Source organism: Cetorhinus maximus, chromosome 17, assembly GCF_964194155.1.
Source record: "Cetorhinus maximus chromosome 17, sCetMax3.hap1.1, whole genome shotgun sequence".
Lineage (NCBI taxonomy): Eukaryota > Metazoa > Chordata > Chondrichthyes > Lamniformes > Cetorhinidae > Cetorhinus > Cetorhinus maximus.
Window position 1 is genome coordinate 76,403,503 of NC_135895.1, and position 19,583 is coordinate 76,423,085.

The following is a 19,583-nucleotide window of genomic DNA, read 5'->3' on the forward strand; positions in this document are numbered from 1 at the left end:
TCCTCTCTCTGCTGGGCCTTCATGAAATGAGGTTTGTGTCCAAACCAGTCCCCAGTGAGAATTGGCCAACAGCACAGAACTGCCCTTAAATTCACAATGATCTGTCAGTCTGACTGAGAGAGGCCAAAGCATTGTCAATGTGGGAAATGGGGCCTTAAACCAGGAGAAGACATGCTTCTGGGGTCAAGGGTTCACATCCATCGGTGGGGCAGAGCAGAGGGAGTTTTCCCCTTCATTTCACTGTGTTCCCCCTGGGAGACTGTGGGAAAGAGAGAGCGAGGTGGAGACTCTGAGACCGAGTGAGAGAGGGAGGGAAGCATTTAACTGCTGCACCAAAAATCAAAGTGTTCCAAACTCCAGTAATAACGCCTGTTATAGAGATCAGTTAGAGAATTCCAGAACGATGGAGGGTGGGAGAGAGATGAGGAGGCAGAGAGAGAGAGAGAGAGAGAAAGAGAGAGAGAGAGGAGAGAGAGGCATGGAGGGAGAGCAAAAAGTGAGTGAGAGAGAGCTTGGGGTGTGGGTAGGGGGAGAGACAAAGAGAGAGATAGAGAGAGACCGAGAGAGAGAGAGAGCGAGAGAGAGAGAGGCAGGAGTGAGAGAGAGGGACAGAGACAGACAGAAGGAGGGATTGAGAGAGAGGCAGAAGGAGGGAGATGAAGAGGAAGTGAAAGGTGCTGACGTGGTTTTCTCTGGGTGATACCATTTACATACTGAGGAACAGCCAGTGAGACTCTGACAGGCTGCAGCTTTATAAAGCTGAGCCCAGTGAAGGGAGAGTTTATCAGTGACCAGGCACAGGGACAGGAGCAGACACCATGATTTCAGCCATCCAGCTCATCTGGCCTCTGGCATTCTGCATCGCAGGTACAAATCTCTCTCCTTCCACCGTGAATATTTTCCTGCTCTCCATTTCCATCCAATTCGACTGACTTGTGATTGAAGGGAAAATGCTGAAAGCAGAGGAACGGTCACTGTCTCTAACAATATCTCATTTTACAGGCTCTTTGTGTGACAGTTCTTACTTCACTCTGTTTCTCTATTACCCCTCAGGTATCAGTGGGGACATCACCATGACCCAGTCTCCCCCGATGCTGTCAGTGAGCCTGGGCCAGACGGCCACCATCACCTGTACGGCCAGTCAGTCTGTTAGCAGCTATGTTGCTTGGTACCAGCAGCGAGAAGGACAGAAACCCACTCTCCTGATCTACTATGCAACAACTCGATTCACAGGAACATCGGAGCGATTCACCGGCAGTGGATCTGGCACTCAATTCACCCTGACAATCAGCAATGTACAGAATGAGGATGTCGCTGATTATTACTGTCAGAGCAATCAGTATAGCAGCTCAGCATACACAGTGATACAGAGCCTTACAAAAACCTCAATACACACAGCACCACCTCATGTGTTGACACATCCCACAGTTATATAGAATATATAATAATGGACACCCAGTCACACCTCCTGTACTGACACATCCCACAGTTATATAGAATATACAATAATGAACACACAGTCCCACCTCCTGTACTGACACATCCCACAGTTATATAGAATATATAATAATGGACACACAGTCCCACCTCCTGTACTGACACATCCCACAGTTATATAGAATATACAATAATGAACACACAGTCCCACCTCCTGTACTGACACATCCCACAGTTATATAGAATATATAATAATGGACACACAGTCCCATCTCCTGTACTGACACATCCTACAGTTATATAGAATATATAATAATGGAAACACTGTCCCACCTCCTGTACTGACACATCCCACAGTTATATAGAATATATAATAATGGACACACAGTCCCACCTTCTGTACTGACACATCCCACAGTTAAATAGAATATATAATAATGGACACCCAGTCCCACCTCCTGTACTGACACATCCCACAGTTATATAGAATATATATTAATGGACACACAGTCCCACCTCCTGTACTGACACATCCCACAGTCATATAGAATATATAATAATGGACACACTGTCCCACCTCCTGTACTGACACATCCCACAGTTATATAGAATATATAATAATGGACACACAGTCCCACCTCCTGTACTGACACATCCCACAGTTATATAGAATATATAATAATGGGCACACAGTCCCACCTCCTGTCCTGACACATCCCACAGTTATATAGAATATATAATAATGGACACACAGTCCCACCTCCTGTACTGACACATCCCACAGTTATATAGAATATATAATAATGGACACACAGTCGCACCTCCTGTACTGACACATCCCACAGTTATATAGTATATATAATAATGGACACACAGTCCCACCTCCTGTACTGACACATCCCACAGTTATATAGAATATATAATAATGGACACACTGTCCCACCTCCTGTACTGACACATCCCACAGTTATATAGAATATATAATAATGGACACACAGTCCCACCTCCTGTACTGACATAGTTATATAGAATATATAATAAACTCAAGAAAGGGAACTGAACAAATTATTTTCACTGTCCACTACACACTCCAGTCCCTGTGGTGTCCACCACCCACTGAAGGCCTCAAGTTTACCTTTTTTCCATGTCCACATTTGAAGACCGACTGGGAGATTTATCATAAAATGTTCAAGTTCTCAAATTTCTCGAGCACAACTGCACAGAATTGAGAGAGTGATGGAGAGAGAGAAAAACAGAGAGAGAGACAATCAGAGAAAGAGCGATAGAGAGAAAGAGTTAAAGGTGAGTGTGAGTGAGAGACAGAGAGAGGGTGAGAGTGAGTTAAAGGTGAGTGTGAGTGAGAGACAGGGAGAGGGTGAGAGTGAGTTAAAGGTGAGTGTGAATGAGAGACAGGGAGTGGGTGAGAGTGAGTTAAAGGTGAGTGTGAGTGAGAGACAGGGAGAGGGTGAGAGTGAGTTAAAGGTGAGTGTGAGTGAGAGACAGAGAGACGGTGAGAGTGAGTTAAAGGTGAGTGTGAGTGAGAGACAGGGAGAGGGTGAGAGTGACTGAGTGAAGCAGAGAGCAGAGGTTTTTGTACAGCCCCTGCACTGGAAGCTCTCAGTGTGGGTTCCGTTCGCTAAAGGAACCAAACTCAGACTGAGTAAGTAAACCCCAATCCTCCCTTATTAACCCTTTCAATACTGAAACTTTCTCAAACACTAATGCTGAATCGTTGAAGGTGTTAGTGAGGAGCTGCAGTGAATGAAATGGTTCAGTGAACAACACTGTGTATAACAGGGTGCCCAGCTGTATTTCTTTCATTACATTCCCCCCTTTAAGCAGCAAGATATAAATAACCAACTTTTACCCACCGTCTCGAGGAGATCTGGACGTTTGCAGACTGTGCTGACATTGCTGCACCATGGAGTGAAATCACTCACTAGACTCCTGTCAGTCTCAGTGTGACAGACACGGGCAGAGTTTGATATGAGCTCTGGCTCCCTCTCACAGTCTCTGATATAACTGATCACAGCACCAGCACAGTGACACACCGAGGTCCCACCTCCCCCAGCTTGAACTCTGCTCTCTCCACTCCCTGGTTATCTCTTGGCAAAGTTCTGATGACAAACAGGTAGAGCAGGGCCCACAATCCAGTGGCTTCAGTGTTCCAGGGTTTCGGGGAGACTCTCCGTTATTCCCGAATGTTTAAATGTCACCCTCTAGACTCCAGGCCTCCCGGAATCTGTTCTCCATCTCTCTCCTGAAGACACTGTCTCTGACTGGGGAACAGCTCCACCCTCCCCAAGTGGGCTTATTCCTTCAAGTGTGAGCCGGGAGGGCGAACATGGTGGGCTATTGGACTGTGAGGTGTTGGCCTTGCCTCAGTGGTTAGCACCAGCCCCTCAGAGTCACAATGTTGTGGGTTCAAATCCCACTCCAGAGACTTGAGCACATAATCCAGGCTGAGACTCCAGTGCAGTATTGAGGGAGGGCAGCACTGTCAGAGGAGCCGTCTTTCAGATGAGACAAACTGAGTTCTGCCCTCTCAGGAGGATGTCAAATATCCCATGGTGCTTTGAGAAGAAGAGCAGTGGTGATCCCCCCGGTTTACTGGACAATATTTATCCCTCAATCTACATCACTACTCATCTGATTATCTGGCCATTGTCGATCCGCTATCTGGGATCTTACTGTGCACAGTTGGCTCTGGAACACTCTGGGACATCCAGAGGTGGTGACAGGTGCCATTGAAATGCAAGCCTTTTTTTGAATTTGGAGATTTCTTATGTTGACCCTGTGAGGTGCCATTGACCTCACACTGACCCTGTCTGACCCCCGGACTCTGAAACAAATTAAGCCTTACCCTTGACGTCGCCCCAGTGTTGGCCGGCAAGGTTTTAAATGAAATCTAGAACCTTCTACACCCAAAGCTGTTTTCTCAATACATTAAGAGTAAGAGGATAACTAAGGGACGAGTAGTGCCAATAAAAGACCAAAAAGGTAACCTATGTGAGGAGGTGGAGAATGTGGGTATGGTTCTGAATGAATACTTTGCGTCTGTCTTCACAAAAGAAAGGGAACAATGTAGACATTGTCACTATGGAGGAGGAGTGTGAAATATTGGATATGATAAACTTAGGAAGAGAGGAAGTATGAGGGGGATTAGCATCCTTGAGAGTGGATTAACCACCAGGGCCGGGTGAAATGTGCCCCAGGCTGTTAACAGAAACCAGGGAGGAAATTGTGGAGGGTCTGACCCTCATTTTCCAATCCTCACTGGATACAGGTGAGGGGCCGGAGGACTGGAGGTCTGATAATGTTGTACCTTTGTTTAAAAAGGGAGCGAGGGATAGACCGAATAATTACAGGCCAGTCATTGTGTCCTCGTTGGTGGTCAAATAATTGGAATCAATTCTGATGGACAGGATAAACTGTCACTTAAAAAGGCACAGAATAATCCAGGACAGTCAGCATGGGTTTGATAAGGGACGGTCATGTCTGACTAATTTGTTCATCTTTTTTGAGGAAGTAACAAGGAGGATTGATGAGGGTAGTGTAGTTGATGTTATCTACATGGATTTTAGCAAGGTTTTTGAGCAGGTTCCACATGGCAGACTGGTTAATAAAATAAAAGCCAATGGGGTCTATGGGAATGGGGCCCATTAGATACATAATTAGTTCAGTGGCCGGGAACAAAGGGTAATTATTGATGATGTTTTAGTGACTGGAAGGCTGTTTCCAGTGTGGGTCTGCAGGCCTCAGGCCTCGGTACCCTGCATTTTGTGTATATATTAATGATTTGGACATAAATGTAGGAGTTGATCAAGGTGTTTACAGGCGACACAAAAATTGGCTACATGGTAGATAACAAGGAGGATTGTTGTAGGCTGCAGGAAGATATCAATGGACTGGTCAGGTCGACAGAAAAGTGGCAAATGGAATTCTCCCCAGAGAAGTGTGAGGTGATGCATTTGGGGAGGTCAAACAAAGCAAAGGATTACACAATAAATGGGAAGATACTGGGAGGTACAGAGGAAGCGAGGGACCTTGGGGTGAATGTCCAGACTCCTGAAGGTAACAGAACAGGTCAATAAAGTGGTTAAGAAGGAACATGGAATCCTTTCAATCATTAGCCGAGGTATCGAGCAAGGAGGTTGTGCTGGATCTGTCTAAATTATTAGTTAGGCCACAACTTGAGTACAGTGCGCAGTTCTGGTCACCTCATTACAGGAAGGATGTGATTGCATTAGAGAGGGTAGAGAGGAGATTTAACCAGGATGTAGCCAGGACAGGAAAATTGCAGCTATGAGGAGAGATTGGATTGGCTGGGGTTGTTCTCCTTGGAACAGAGGAGGCTGAGGGGAGATTTGATTGAGATGTACAAAATTATGAGGGGCTTGGATAGATTGGATGGGACGGACCTATTTACTTTAGCAGAGAGGTCAGTGACTAGGGGGCATAGATTTAAAGTGATTGGGAGAAAGATTAGATGTGAGATGAGGCTCTGGAACTCACTGCCTGAAAGGGTCACAGAGGCAGGAACCCTCAACCCATTTAAAAGGTGTCTGGATATGAACCTCAAGAGCCTGAACCTGGAGGACTACGGACCAAATGCTGGAAAGTGGGATTCGGCCGGACGGCTCGTGTTTCAGTGGGCACAGACATGATGGGCCGAGTGGCCTCTTTCTGTGTCAGAAACTTTCTATGATTTTATTCTATGACACCCAATCTGAATCCTTTCTGAAGTGGGTTGTTCCAAGTGTCCTCCAACATTCTGGGATAAAGTTCTCTCGACGTGTATGTGATCTGAGGATTGTTAATGCTGAACCTGTTTCTCCCGGACAGACTGATCAATAGTGAGAGATTCCTGACAGCTTAACAGGGTCTTAGAGGGACACTGAGTGTTTAAGCACTCTTAATATTAACCATTTCCGTGCTGAATTTGTGGAAACCCTCTTTACAAATGTCTAAGTAACAGTCCAATATGATATAAGCAGCTTAACATCAAACCTTTACCTCCTGCCACTCAACTAATTGGAAACACAACTTGCCCCTTTCCCTGGGATCCCATGAGTCTTTAATTTTCTGAGCAGTCTGTCATGTGGAACCTTGTCAGAAGTCTTGCTAAAATCCGCATAGACCACGTCAAACTCGCTCCCCTCATCAACCCTCCTTGTTACCCCCTCAAAAAATTCAAGCAAGTTAGTCAGACACGGCTTTCCCTTAACAAGTCCATGTTGACTGTCCTTGGTCATATCTTTCTCAAAGATGATTAAAATGTCCCTCAGAATATTTTCCAACAATTAATATTTACTCTCTCACTATGGCCGGAATTTTCCGACCCCATTGGTGTCAGGTGTCATGGTGAGCAGTGGGAATAATATGGTGAGACAGCCAAAAATCTGAAACTGATGGCTCTCCTGCGGCCAGAGCGAGGGTAGAGGACATCAGGATGGGCCTCCACAGGGTCCAGAAGGCATCCCAGGAATGTGTCACTGAATCGGGGGCTGCACTCTGCTTGGCTTTTGGGGCCATGTCTTCACCGGAGCAGCCCCGGGCTGCAAGCATTGAGAAGTGTGCGCACGGCTGTAGTTTAAATATGGTGTCCAGCTTCTTCAGTGTTGTTGGAGCTGCACTCATCCAGACAAGTGGAGAGCACTCCAACACATTCCTGACTTGTGCTTTGTAGATGGTGGACAGGCTTTGGAGAGTCAGGAGGTGAGTTACTCGTCACACGATTCCTAGCCTCTGACTTGCTCTTGTAGCCACAGTATTTATATGGCTAGTCCACTTCAGTTTCTGCTCAATGCTAACCCCCAGGATGTTGATAGTGGGGGATTCAGTGATGGTAATGCCATTGAACATAAGGGTCAATGGTTGGATTCTCTCTTGTTGGAGATGGTCATTGCCTGGCACTTGTGTGGCATGTATGTTACTTGCCACTTGTCAGCCCAAGACTGGATATTGTGCAGGTCTTGCTGCATTTGGACAGGGACTGCTTCAGTATCTGAGGAGTCATGAATGATGCTGAACATTGTGCAATCATCAGCGAACACACCGACTTCTGACCTTATGATGGAAGGAAGGTCATTGATGAAGTAGCTGAAGATGGTTGGGCCGAGGATGCTACCCTGAGGAACTCATGCAGTGATGTCCAGGAGCTGAGATGACTGACCTCCAACAACCACAACCATCTTCCTTTGTGCTAGGTATTACTCCAAACCACAGAGAGTTTTCCCCCTGATTCCCTTTGACTCCAGTTTTGCTCGGGCTCCTTGATGCCACACTCAGTCAAATACGGCCTTGATATCAATGACAGTCGGTCTCTCCTCACCTCGGGAGTTCAGCTCCACTGTCCATGTCTGAACTAAGGCTGTAATGAGGTCAGGAGCTGAGTGGCCCTGGCAGAACCCAAACTGGGCCTCAGTGAGCAGGTTATTGCTGAGCAAGTGCCATTTGATAGCACAGTTGATGACCCCTTCCATCACTTTACTGATGTTGGAGAGTAGACTGATGGGGCGGTAATTGGCCAGGTTGGATTTGTCCTGCTTTTTGTGTACAGGACATACCTGGGCAATTTTCCAGGTGTTGCTGTGTGCCACACAGCAATGTGGTTGGCTCTTAACTTCCCTCTGAAGTGGCCCAGCCCCCACTCAGTTGTTAGAAACTGCGACAAAGTCACAAAAAAGGAATGAAACCGGACGGACCACCCGGCATCTACCTAGGCACCGGAAACAACAACGGCAATCTCAGCCCTGTTGACCCTGCAAAGTCCCCCTTGCTAACATCTGGGGGCTAGTGCCAAAATTGGAAGAGCTGTCTCACAGACCAGTCAAGCAACAGCCTGACATAGTCATCCTCACAGAATCATACCTTACAGGTAATGTCCCAGACTCCACCATCACCAGCCCCGGGTATGTCCTGTCCCACTGGCAGGACAGACCCAGCAGAGGTGGCAACACTGTGGCATGCAGTCAGTGGGGAGTTGCTCTGGGAGTCCTCAAAATCAACTCCGGACCCCATGAAGTCTCATGGCATCAGGTCAAACATGGGGAAGGAAACCTCCTCCTGATTACCACGTACCACCCTCCCTCAGTTGATGAACCAGTGCTCCTCCATGTTGAACACCACTTGGAGGAAAGACTGAGAGTGGCAAGGGCACAGGGGATGTAAAACAATCTTTCTCCCACCCACCATTGCCCTTTGTTGAAATCTGGGAGAATTCCGCACTATTTATATCCCATCCAATATTTCACAATTCTCCTCCATGAAAACCTCCCACTGCTATGGCACTGATTTACCTTCAAGTTGCTGTTTCCTGTCCATTTCGGCAAATCGCAGCTTAGTTAAATTGACCTTTCCCTAATTTACAACTTTTACACTTAGTCTAGCTTTATCATTTTCCATAACTGCTCTAAATCTAACTGAATTATGATCACTATTACCCAGATACTCTCCCACTGATACACCTTCCACCTGCCCAGATTCATTCCCTGAAATTGTCTAAAACTGCCCCTTCTCTTGTTGGGTTTGTTACATTCGGGCTAAAAGAATTCACCTGGATGGATTATAAGAATTTTACATCATCTATACATTTACACAGATCTGATCCCAGTTAATATTCGGGAAGTTGAAATTCATTATAATGCCAGTGATTAAACTTCCTTCTCTTCTCTTTCAGGCAGTAAGAAGTCACAACCCACACTGACCCTGCTGCCCCCCTCCCCGGAGGAGGTCAAGACCAAGGGCACTGCCACCCTGGTGTGCCTTGCCAATCACTTCTATCCCGATGCGATGAAGGTGGAGTGGAAGAAGGACGGTGCAGCCATTTCGAACGGGGTTCAGACCAGCAACTACCTGCGTGCTTCGGACAGCACCTACAGCGTCAGCAGCCTGCTGACCCTCTCTGGCTCCGGCTGGGAGTCCAACGCCCGCTTCTCCTGTGTCGTCACCCACGAGAGCCTCTCCTCTCCCCTCAGCAAGAGCATCAGGAGATCAGAATGTGCGTAGAGTGTTAGAGACAGTCCACAGAGGAGACACAACTTTAAATAGAACAGGGGTGAGCTGGGAGGGCAAAGGTCATTGTCAGCACTGAATTACAACTCTCTTCCTTCTCGGGACCGGCTCTGAGACACTTCTGAGGGTCAGGGGTTAAGGTACGTCATTGGGGCAGTGTAAAGGGAGCTTTACTCCGTATCTAACCCATGCTGTACCTGTCCTGGGAGTGTTTGATGGGGACTGTGTGGAGGGAGCTTTACTCCGTATCTAACCCCATGCTGTACCTGCCCTGGGAGTGTTTGATGGGGACTGTGTAGAGGGAGCTTTACTCTGTATCTAAACCGATGCTGTACCTGCCCTGGGAGTGTTTGATGGGGACAGTGTAGAGGGAGCTTTACTCTGTGTCTAACCCCGTGATGTACCTGCCATGTAAGTGTTTGATGGGGACAGTGTAGAGGGAGCTTTACTCTGTATCTAACCCCGTGCTGTACCTGCCCTGGGAGTGTTGGCTGGGACAGTTTAATCTCGTGATGCTAAGTTAAACCTCTCTTAGATGCTGAAGACTGTCAGCTGTACAAAAATAATATGACCCTCCGAAGTGTCTGCTTCAGTAAACCAGACCCCTTCCTGCTCACCCTGCAGTTACAATTTAAGGTTTAGTCACTGTTTAAAGGGACAGGATTCTCATGTTCTTGAGAAAATCTCCACAAGCGTTTTAATAAACCCCCATTCTCCCTGTGAATTTCTCCAGCTTCCTCTGGCTGGGCTGTTTATTCAAGTCTTTTTTCTGTAAATGTCAATGTGTAAAAGGTAATAAACATTAAGTATATTCAGTCTCTGTCTGGTGAGTGCTTTGGAAATGTCCCACCTCCCCATCAGCTGATTGGCTGCATTTCAGCAAGTGATTGTCCTGATTGGCTGGTTGGCCTGTCAATCAATGAAACATCAACAGACGATTTGGTTCAAAGACAATTATCAATCATTTTAAAATGATCAGTTTCATCTCGAATTTCTTGAATTTACAAGATTAAAAACAGAAAAGAAACTGGAAGTTGCTGGGATTAAATCATCACAACCATAATTCCCCAAACCATATTCACGACCTCCCCCGTGACCTTCCCATCTCACGTGGTCTCGCTACTCCCATAGTTTCAATCACAGATAAGACCATCTCTGATCACTTCCTTGTATCACTCCCCACCCACATCCCCCTTCCACAGCACAACCCTACCCCCTTCTGTATCCATCCCTAGAAAAACCTATTCCCCAATTCACTTACAACTGCACTTTCAAAATCCCAACGATCTCGTCTCTGGCCCTCCGATCACCACAACATTTCTGCAGCGACTGATTTACTCAACGTCACCCTCACCTCCACCTTTCATATCCTAGTCCCCAATAACACCATTCCTCTCCCTCACCCTGACCCTTCCCCCTGCTACAACCCTCATCTCCACTCACTTAATCCAAGGGAGGCAGACTTGAAACTGGTTTATCCATCACCGCCAGATCTGGCTGGAGCGCTCCAAACACTCCCGGCTCCTCCTCTCATCTGCTAAAACTGTCCCTGCTCCATTACCTCTGGTGTCCCCCAGGGATCGATCCTTGGCCCCTCCTATTTCTCATCTACATGCTGCCCCTCGGACACATCATCCGAAAGCAGAGCGTTAGTTTTCACATGTACGCTGAAGACCCCCAGCTCTACCTCACCACCACCTCTCTCACCTCCTCCACTGTTGCTAAATTATCAGACTGCTTATCCCACATCCCGTACAGGATGAACAGGAATTCCTACAATTAAATATTGGGAAGACTGAAGCCATTGTTTTCAGTCCCCACTCCAAACTCTGTTCTCTAACTCCTGACTCCATCCCTCTCCCCAGTAACAGTCTGAGATTAAACCCGTCTGTTCACAACCTTGGGGTCACATCTGACCCTGAGATGAGCTTCCGACCTCATATTCGTGACATCACTAAGAGCGCCTATTTCCACCTCCATAACATCGCTCAACTTCACCCTCGTCTCAGCTCATCAGCTGCTGAAGCCCTCACCCATGCCTTCGTTACCTCTGGATGTGATTATTCCAATACACTCCTGGCTGCTCTCCCACATTCTACCCTCCGCAATCATGGGGTCATCCAAAACTCTGCTGCCCGTGTCCTAAATCACAGCGAGTCCCGTTCCCCTGTCACCCCTGTGCTCACTGACCTACATTGGCCCTTGACCTCCTGGTCAAGCAACATCCTGATTTTACAATTCCCATCCTTGTTTTCAATTCCCTCCATGGCGTCGCCCCTCCCTTTCTCTGGAATCTCCTCCAGCCCTACAACCCTCCGAGATATCTACGCTCCTCTAATCCTGGCCTCTGGTGGATTCCTAATCAGAATCGCTCCACCATTGGTGGCCCTGCCTTCAGCTGCCTGGGCCCCAAGCTCTGGAATTCCCTCCCTACACCTCTCCCCGTCTCTCCCTCACTTTCCTCCTTTAAGACACTCCTTAAAGTCAACATCTTTGGCCAAGCTTTTGGACGTCTGATCCATTGGCCCAGAACTTCCGATCTCCGGTACCCCGGAGGCACAGGCCAAGATGCACTGGGGAAGCCCTCGGAATTCCCTACACACTGACTGCAAGGGAATTATGCAGGAAGTCAGAACTTCCCATGGGAAATTACCCAGCGCCTGGAACCCTCTGAAACTCTGACTTAAAGCCCGGAGACTTCCGATCATTCCGACTTACTGATTGGAAATGTTACCCGGGAAACGTTAGGAGGATTAAAACCAGTTCTAACTCCAGGGTAACTAGACGACTAAAACCCCCAACCCCCAAATATACCCGGGACAACCCTGGACAATACCTGACCCCTACCCTCTCGCCCAATTGCCAGCCACCCTACCTCCTCGACATCTTGCCTGACACCCTACCCCCTCGTCCACTTGGCTGGCAATCTACCCCCTCACTTACTTGCCTGACACTCTACCCCCTCACCCACTTACCTGACACTCTACCCCCTCACCCACTTACCTGACACTCTACCCCCTCATTCACTTACCAGACACTCTACCCATTCACGCACTTACCTGACACTCTACCCATTCACCCACTTACCTGACACTTTACCCCCTCACCCACTTACTTGACACTCTACCCCCTCACCCACTTACCTGATACTCTACCCCCTCATTCACTTACCTGACACTCTACCCATTCACGCACTTACCTGACACTCTACCCATTCACGCACTTACCTGACACTCTACCCATTCACCCACTTACCTGACACTTTACCCCCTCACCCACTTACTTGACACTCTACCCCCTCACCCACTTACCTGATACTCTACCCCCTCACCTTACACACTTAGCTTCTCTCCGTAGCTTCTCGAAGTGTCTTTGGGACATTTAACCTTCCCGGAATACGGCAGTTAGTGCTGTAAAAAGGGGGAGAGACTTAGATTTCCCCCCCTTCCTGCTCTCCGAGGAAGCTCTCGGGGAACAGGTACACTCCACATTTGTGAGGAGTCCCACTTGGGAGTCTGAGTGAGAAATGTGGAGCTCTCGGGAAAGGTAAGTAAAGAGGAGTGGGCTCCGGCCGCCATTTTCCGCGGGCTGGCTATTGATGGGCTATCTGCTATCTGCTGCTCTTGTCCTTCTAGATCGGAGCGGTCGAGGTTTTGGAAGGTGCTGCTCACGGAGCCTCGGTGAGTTTCTGCAGTGCATCTTGTAGATGGTACACACTGCTGCTACTGTGCGTCGGTGTTGGAGGGAGTGAATGTTTGTGGAAGGGGTGCCAATCAAGCGGGTGCTTTGTCCGGGATGGAGTCCAGCTTCTTGAGTGTTGTTGGAGTTCCAATCATCCAGGCAAATGGAGAGTCTTCCATCCCACTCCTGATTTCTGCCTTGTAGATTATAAATTCACCTCTTCCATTGGTTTAGGCTGCGAATCACCTCGTGTGACCCCACCTCTGGAAGGAGAGCCATGTGGGCTAAAGACAAATGTCCATCCCTTGTTTCCTGGGCGGCCAGAGTTTACATTTCACTGTGAACTTTTTAACCATTCCTTCAAACCTGGGGCTGCTGAATCCAGACTCTGAGGCAACGGAAAGTCAGAAAACAATGAAGTGTATTTTCCCACCAGTAACTGCCTCCCTGTAACGTGCCCCAACAGCCTTGACTGCCGAGGGTCTGACCAACAGAAACTCACACTGACCCATTCAATTTAAAATCTGCTGAACAATAAAATCCATTGATGTTACAGACCAACAACAAACCCTAAACATTAGGAGAATTAACAAAATTTACCAGAAATATAAGTTGTAGTTGGGCATTCACTCTTCACTCGGAACACTAGAGATGTTCCAGCTGGTGGGATCGTGCTGTGCACTCTGTGCTGACTGCTGGGTAAGACCTGAAATGAGCTCGGGGAAATCTCAGGGCTGGAGGATACAGTCACAATGTTCATTTCTCTCTCCTTAACCCGGGGCTCATGTTAACAGCACAAAACTGACCCGAGTGAGGACTCAGTTTACACAGAGGAGCAGTCAGGATATCACAGTATACATGACCCTGAATGTAGGTGTGACTGTTACCCAGTACTGTCTGTAGGTGTGTCTCTGAGTGTGGGTGTGTTACCCAGTACTGTCTGTAGGTGTGTCTCTGAGTGTGGGTGTGTTACCCAGTACTGTCTGTAGGTGTGTCTCTGAGTGTGGGTGTGTTACCCAGTACTGTCTGTAGGTGTGTCATTGAGTGTGGGTGTGTTACCCAGTACTGTCAGTAGGTGTGTGTCTGAGTGTGGGTGTGTTACCCAGTACTGTATGTAGGTGTGTGTCTCTAAATGTGGGTGTGTTACCCAGTACTGTCTGTAGGTGTGTCTCTGAGTGTGGGCATGTTTTCCAGTACTCCCTGTAGGTGTGTTTCTGTGAGTGTCGGTGCCTTACCCAGTAGAGTCTGTCGGTGTGGGTCCCTGAGTGTATCTGTGTTACCCAGTACTGTCAGGAGGTATGCTAGTCTGAGTGTGCATGTGTTATCCAGTACAGGCTGTAGGTGTGTGTCTTTGAGTGAGGGTCTCTTACCCAATACTGCCTGTTGGTGGATGTCTCTGGGTGTGGGTGTGTCACGCAGTACTGTCTGTCGGTGTGCTTGTCTGAATGTCGGTCTGTTACTCCGTACTGTCTGTAGGTGTGTCTCTGAGTGTGGGTGTGTTACCCAGTACTGTCTGTCGGTGTGCTTGTCTGATTGTGGGTCTGTTACACAGTACTGTCAGTAGGTGTGTGTCTGAGTGTGGGTGTGTTACCCAGTACTGTTTGTAGGTGTGTGTCTCTAAATGTGGGGGTGATACCCAGTACTGTCTGTAGGTGTGTCTCTGAGTGTGGGTATGTTACCCAGTACTGTCTGTAGGTGTGTCTCTGTGTGTGGGTGTGTTACCCAGTACTGTCTGTAGGTGTGTCTCTGAGTGTGGGTGTGTTACCCAGTACTGTCTGTAGGTGTGTCTCTGTGTGTGGGTGTGTTACCCAGTACTGTCTGTAGGTGTGTGTCTCTGAGTGTACCTGTGTTACCCAGTACAGTGTGTAGGCTTGTGTCTCTGAGTGTAGGTGTGTTACCCAGTACTATCTGTAGGTGTGTCTCTCTGAGTGTGGGTTTGTTACCCAGTACTGTCTGTAGGTGTGTCTCTGCTTGTGGGTGTGTTACCCATTACTGTCTGTAGGTGTGTGTCTCTGCTTGTGGGTGTGTTACCCAGTACTGTCTGTAGGTGTGTCTCTGAGTGTGGGTGTGTTACCCAGTACTGTCTGTAGGGTGTCATTGAGTGTGGGTGTGTTACCCAGTACTGTCAGTAGGTGTGTGTCTCTAAATGTGGGGGTGTTACCCAGTACTGTCTGGATGTGTGCTAGTTGAGTGTACCTGTGTTACCCAGTGCAGTGTTTAGGTCTGTGTCTCTGAGTGTAGGTGTGTTACCAAGTACTGTCTGTAGGTGTTCTAGTCTAAGTGTGCATGTGTTATCCAGTACTGTCTGTAGGTGTGCATCTGTGTGTGTGGGTGTGTTACCCAATAGTGCCTGTAGATGTGTGTCTCTGAGTGTGTGTCTCTTACCCAGTAATGTCTGTCTGTGCATGTTTCTGAGTGTCAGTGCTTTACCCCGTACTGCCGGTAGGTGTGTGACTCTGTGTGGGTGTGTCACGCAGTGCTGCCTGTAGGTGTGCGTGTTTGAGTGGCCTGGAACAGACTGAAAGGATTGAAATAACCTCAGCACTGAGTGAGTCTGTGTGGACCAGGGCCTGGAACAGACTGAAAGGATTGAAAGGTGCTGAGCACTGAGTGAGTCTGTGTGGACCAGGGCCTGGAACAGACTGAAAGGATTGAAAGGTGCTGAGCACTGAGTGAGTCTGTGTGGACCAGGGTCTGGAACAGACTGAAAGGATTGAAAGGTGCTGAGCACTGAGTGAGTCTGTGTGGACCAGGGTCTGGAACAGACTGAAAGGATTGAAAGGTGCTGAGCACTGAGTGAGTCTGTGTGGACCAGGGTCTGGAACAGACTGAAAGGATTGAAAGGTGCTGAGCACTGAGTGAGTCTGTGTGGACCGGGGCCTGGAACAGTCTGAAAGGATTGAAAGGTGCTGAGCACTGAGTGAGTCTGTGTGGACCAGGGTCTGGGATAGACTGAAAGGATTGAAAGATGCTGAGCACTGAGTGAGTCCGTGTGGACCAGTGTCTGGAACAGACTGAAAGGATTGAAAGGTGCTGAGCACTGACCATCCAGAAGGATGGCCTCAGGAAATGGGTTAATGATATTCCGATAAGAATCATCATAAAAAGGACAAGGTCGAAGGGTTTGGTGCTGCAGTCAGGAAGGAGGGTCAGGAACGGTCACCCTGGCTCTCGGACTGACAATTCACAGCGGAAGGACCAATCCCGGGGGGGATTGTAATTTATCAGCCCAATCCAAGGGGTATCGGGGCTGAGGGTTTAAAGTAACTTCAAGTGTAACAGCCGAATCCTGGCCGGACGGTAGGGGGAGTGGGGTTTGTGTTTGAATTGAGGAAGGTTTGGGCTGAAACATGGGGTTTTGCCTGTGGTTTCTCAGTGAAGGTTTTTTTAATAAGTCATACCCACATTGCGGTCAATCTCAGTCAGTGCCAAACGTCACCATCGTCCTGGAACCTTGTGGTTATAAGGATCTCACACGCATCCCTGCCTCGTCTGGGCTGTGCTATCGCCTCCTGCTCCAGCTCCTCAACTTCCTCATCCCCATCGGGCTCAGCCCTCTCGACATCCTCCTCATCAGAGGAGACGTGCAGCTCCTCCATCTCTGGTTGTGACAAATCACCCCCACTTTGCAGCACCAGGTTGTGTCGAGTGCCGGGAATCACAATGATGGGGGCCACCCTCTGGGGAGAGTACTGGAGAGGGCTGCCTGATCGGTCCAGTCGTCGGAAACACATCTTCAACATGCCAATGGTCTGCTCAATCAAGGAGCGTGTTACAGAATGAGCCACATTGTGCCTCTCCTCTGAGACTCTCTGTGGCTGCCTCATTAGCCACGTCTATTGGGGGTCACCTTTGTCACCGATGAGCCAACCCTAAATGTGCTGAGGACCCTCGAAGATCTCTGGCACGTGCGAGTGACTCAAGATGTCCGAGTCATTGGAGCTCCCTGGGTACCTCACACAAACCGGCATCATCTGCTTCCGGTGATCACAGATCAGTGTCACGTTGAGAGAGTTGAAGCCTTTTCTATTGATAAATCTTACTGACTGCTCCCAGGGAGCTCTTAAGGCCACATGTGTGCAGTGGATGGCACCCTGTACCTGTGGGAATGGGAGATTGCTGCAAATCTCACTGCTCTGGCAGCCTGGCTGGCTTCATCCAGGGAGAACCAGATGTAATTGTGTGCCTTACTGAATAGGGCCTCGGTGACCTCTCAGATGCATTTGTGAGCAGATGCTCGAGAAATTCCACAGAGGCCCCCACTGGAGCCCTGGAACAAGCTGCTGGCAAAAATGCTGCGTATGGCTGTCACCTTTAGAGACACTGGCAATGGACGGCCTCACAATCCCTGCGGCCTCAGATCCTTCCGGAAAATGTGGCAGATGTGAGTCACCAGATCTCTTGACAAGCGAAGGCATCTGCAGCACTGACTCTCGCTCATCTCCAAGTGTGAGAGGCGACTTCGGTACACCCTGGGCCGTGCCAAATGCCTCTGTGGAATGGGTCTGTGAGGCTCAGCGTCTGGGTCTTCATGGGGCCCCATTGGCCCATGTTCCTCTGGGCGAGGCTCATCCCTTTGCCCAGCCAGACAGCGACAGGCCCGTCTTCTCCTCCTCCTCAGTTGTCTGAGTGTCAGGTGAAAGGCAGCGTCGGCTGCTCCATCTATTCTCAACTCCTGCTCGTCTCTGTGGAAACATTGAACAGATACATGATTGAACAGAACCCAGCAATGAGCACTTTGCATTCACAAGCTGGGGAGTCACTGTCAATCCCATGGATTGCCCTCATTCCAGGCATTCCATCCCCAGACCCTCCCTTGCAGCTGTAGCTCTGCCTTAAGGATCACCGATAGGGACCCCCTTCCCCACCCCCACTAACACGCCAGCCGTGACAGAGCTTTCACAAAGGGGTTTGGATCTGAATGAGAGCTGGAAGGTGATATCAGCCTGAGTCAGGGCCCTGTCAGACTCAATCCTCTGGATTAGAGCACAGCCCGAATTTACACTACTGGAATAACGTGGATCAGGAAGATGTGCAAAGCCTGAACCTATCAGCTGCGAGGCCTGGAGGTCTTTGGGGCATGAGGCATATGCACTTTGGACGTAGCCAATTTACAGTTGGATCCTTCTGACCTTTGCACTTTCCTACGAGAGGGACAAAGGGTCATTGGAACCCAATCCAATCATGGCCTCAATCCTTCAGTGGTTCTCACAGGAATGTGCACCATGGGTGAAGGTGCCTGTTCCTGGTTCCACTCTCTTTACCCCCCGGCAAGTTAAGCCAACTCCCTTCAACTTATTGTTAGCTTAAAGCCTCGACTAAAAGAGATTCTAAGCATTAAAGCAACATAGTCTGAGACTGGGCCCTCAAATACAAGTCCTCTCCTCCAGGGGTCTCAAAGCCCACAAAATAGTCTGAGGATGGGACATACACTGGGGCCTGTCTTAGTCGACCAGCTTCTTTCAATGTTTTCCAATATCAGCTCCTAGAAATCTGACTAAGACTTCTAGAGTTGTGTATTTATGTGCATTCTGGAGATAATAAATATTTCAGATTACACGATCTATATGCTTCAAGAACATATACATTTTACTGAAGCCCATTATAGATTATAGCTTATACATGAAGTTATAAATGATGACCAAAGCTAAGCATCACGTCAATAATGTCGTCTTAAGTACATGAAATTTATAAATCCACCTTATCAGCAAATATTGTTGGAAAACTCAAACAAACAGCAACAATGAAGAAAGATATTTACTCATGAATTCCAGATGGTTTTATTGAATTTTGATGTTTCTCTGTCTCAACCCAGGGGAATTCTCAAAATTGAACTCTGACCCTTTATGTCCGAAGATGGCCGGCTGACCTAACGCTGATGGGGTTATTTTAAAGACAGTGTCTGCAGATGTGAAACAAGCTTCCTTTGTCTGCTGGACATGCGTCTTTTTCAGGAGAAAGTTCAGCTGAATTAAAAACCAGCTTCCATTCTGCTTTGTTTCTTCAGGAAAACACATTTCTTATCACATGTGAGGTTATTTCGGAAACACTTGTTCCTGTCTGGAGAAAGCCCAGCTGTATGACACGCTTCCAACTGTAAACTACCTCAAACTCTTCTGTATTAGCTGGCTCTGTGGCTAGAATCCAAATCCTGCAGCCATATTCCTCACTTTTTTATGTCAAATTGCTCTTTCCAATTATGTTTTCCTATTAATGCTCATTAGCAATTCACATTTTAACCTTTTAGATTCCCCATCAAATGAGAGATTTCCGGAAATTGCCCAAATCCTCCAATTAGCATTTGAATCTTCCTAACATGTCCCAGCTGAGCCTTGCTCTCCATGTCCTGAATGGCTCATTATTCGGGAGCCCCGTCAATCAGCCCAAAAGTACAGTCGTTGGCTCCTCCCACACGCCCTCTGACCCCTCCCCTGGCCATTGTTTTCAGA

At 48.2% G+C, this 19,583-nt stretch overlaps 1 protein-coding gene across 1 annotated transcript; it reads left to right on the forward strand.

Annotated features, from left to right (window-relative positions):
• The first annotated feature begins 733 nt into the window (after nucleotides 1-733).
• Nucleotides 734-10,263, forward strand: LOC144692691 (immunoglobulin kappa light chain-like). Its single transcript, XM_078561782.1, has 4 exons — nucleotides 734-867; nucleotides 1,054-1,361; nucleotides 3,052-3,097; nucleotides 9,119-10,263. Exons 1-4 carry the CDS (start codon nucleotides 819-821, stop codon nucleotides 9,445-9,447), a joined length of 732 nt encoding a protein of 243 aa, XP_078417908.1. The 5' UTR covers nucleotides 734-818; the 3' UTR covers nucleotides 9,448-10,263.
• Nucleotides 10,264-19,583: the final 9,320 nt, after the last annotated feature.

Bases quoted from the DNA above. Each gene is read 5' to 3' on its own strand.
- LOC144692691 (XM_078561782.1), top strand. From the start codon at position 819: ATGATTTCAGCCATCCAGCTCATCTGGCCTCTGGCATTCTGCATCGCA. The intron at 868-1,053 runs GTACAAATCTCT...ATTACCCCTCAG, and splicing joins TCTGGCATTCTGCATCGCAG to GTATCAGTGGGGACATCACC. The intron at 1,362-3,051 runs GTGATACAGAGC...CTGCACTGGAAG, and splicing joins ATAGCAGCTCAGCATACACA to CTCTCAGTGTGGGTTCCGTT.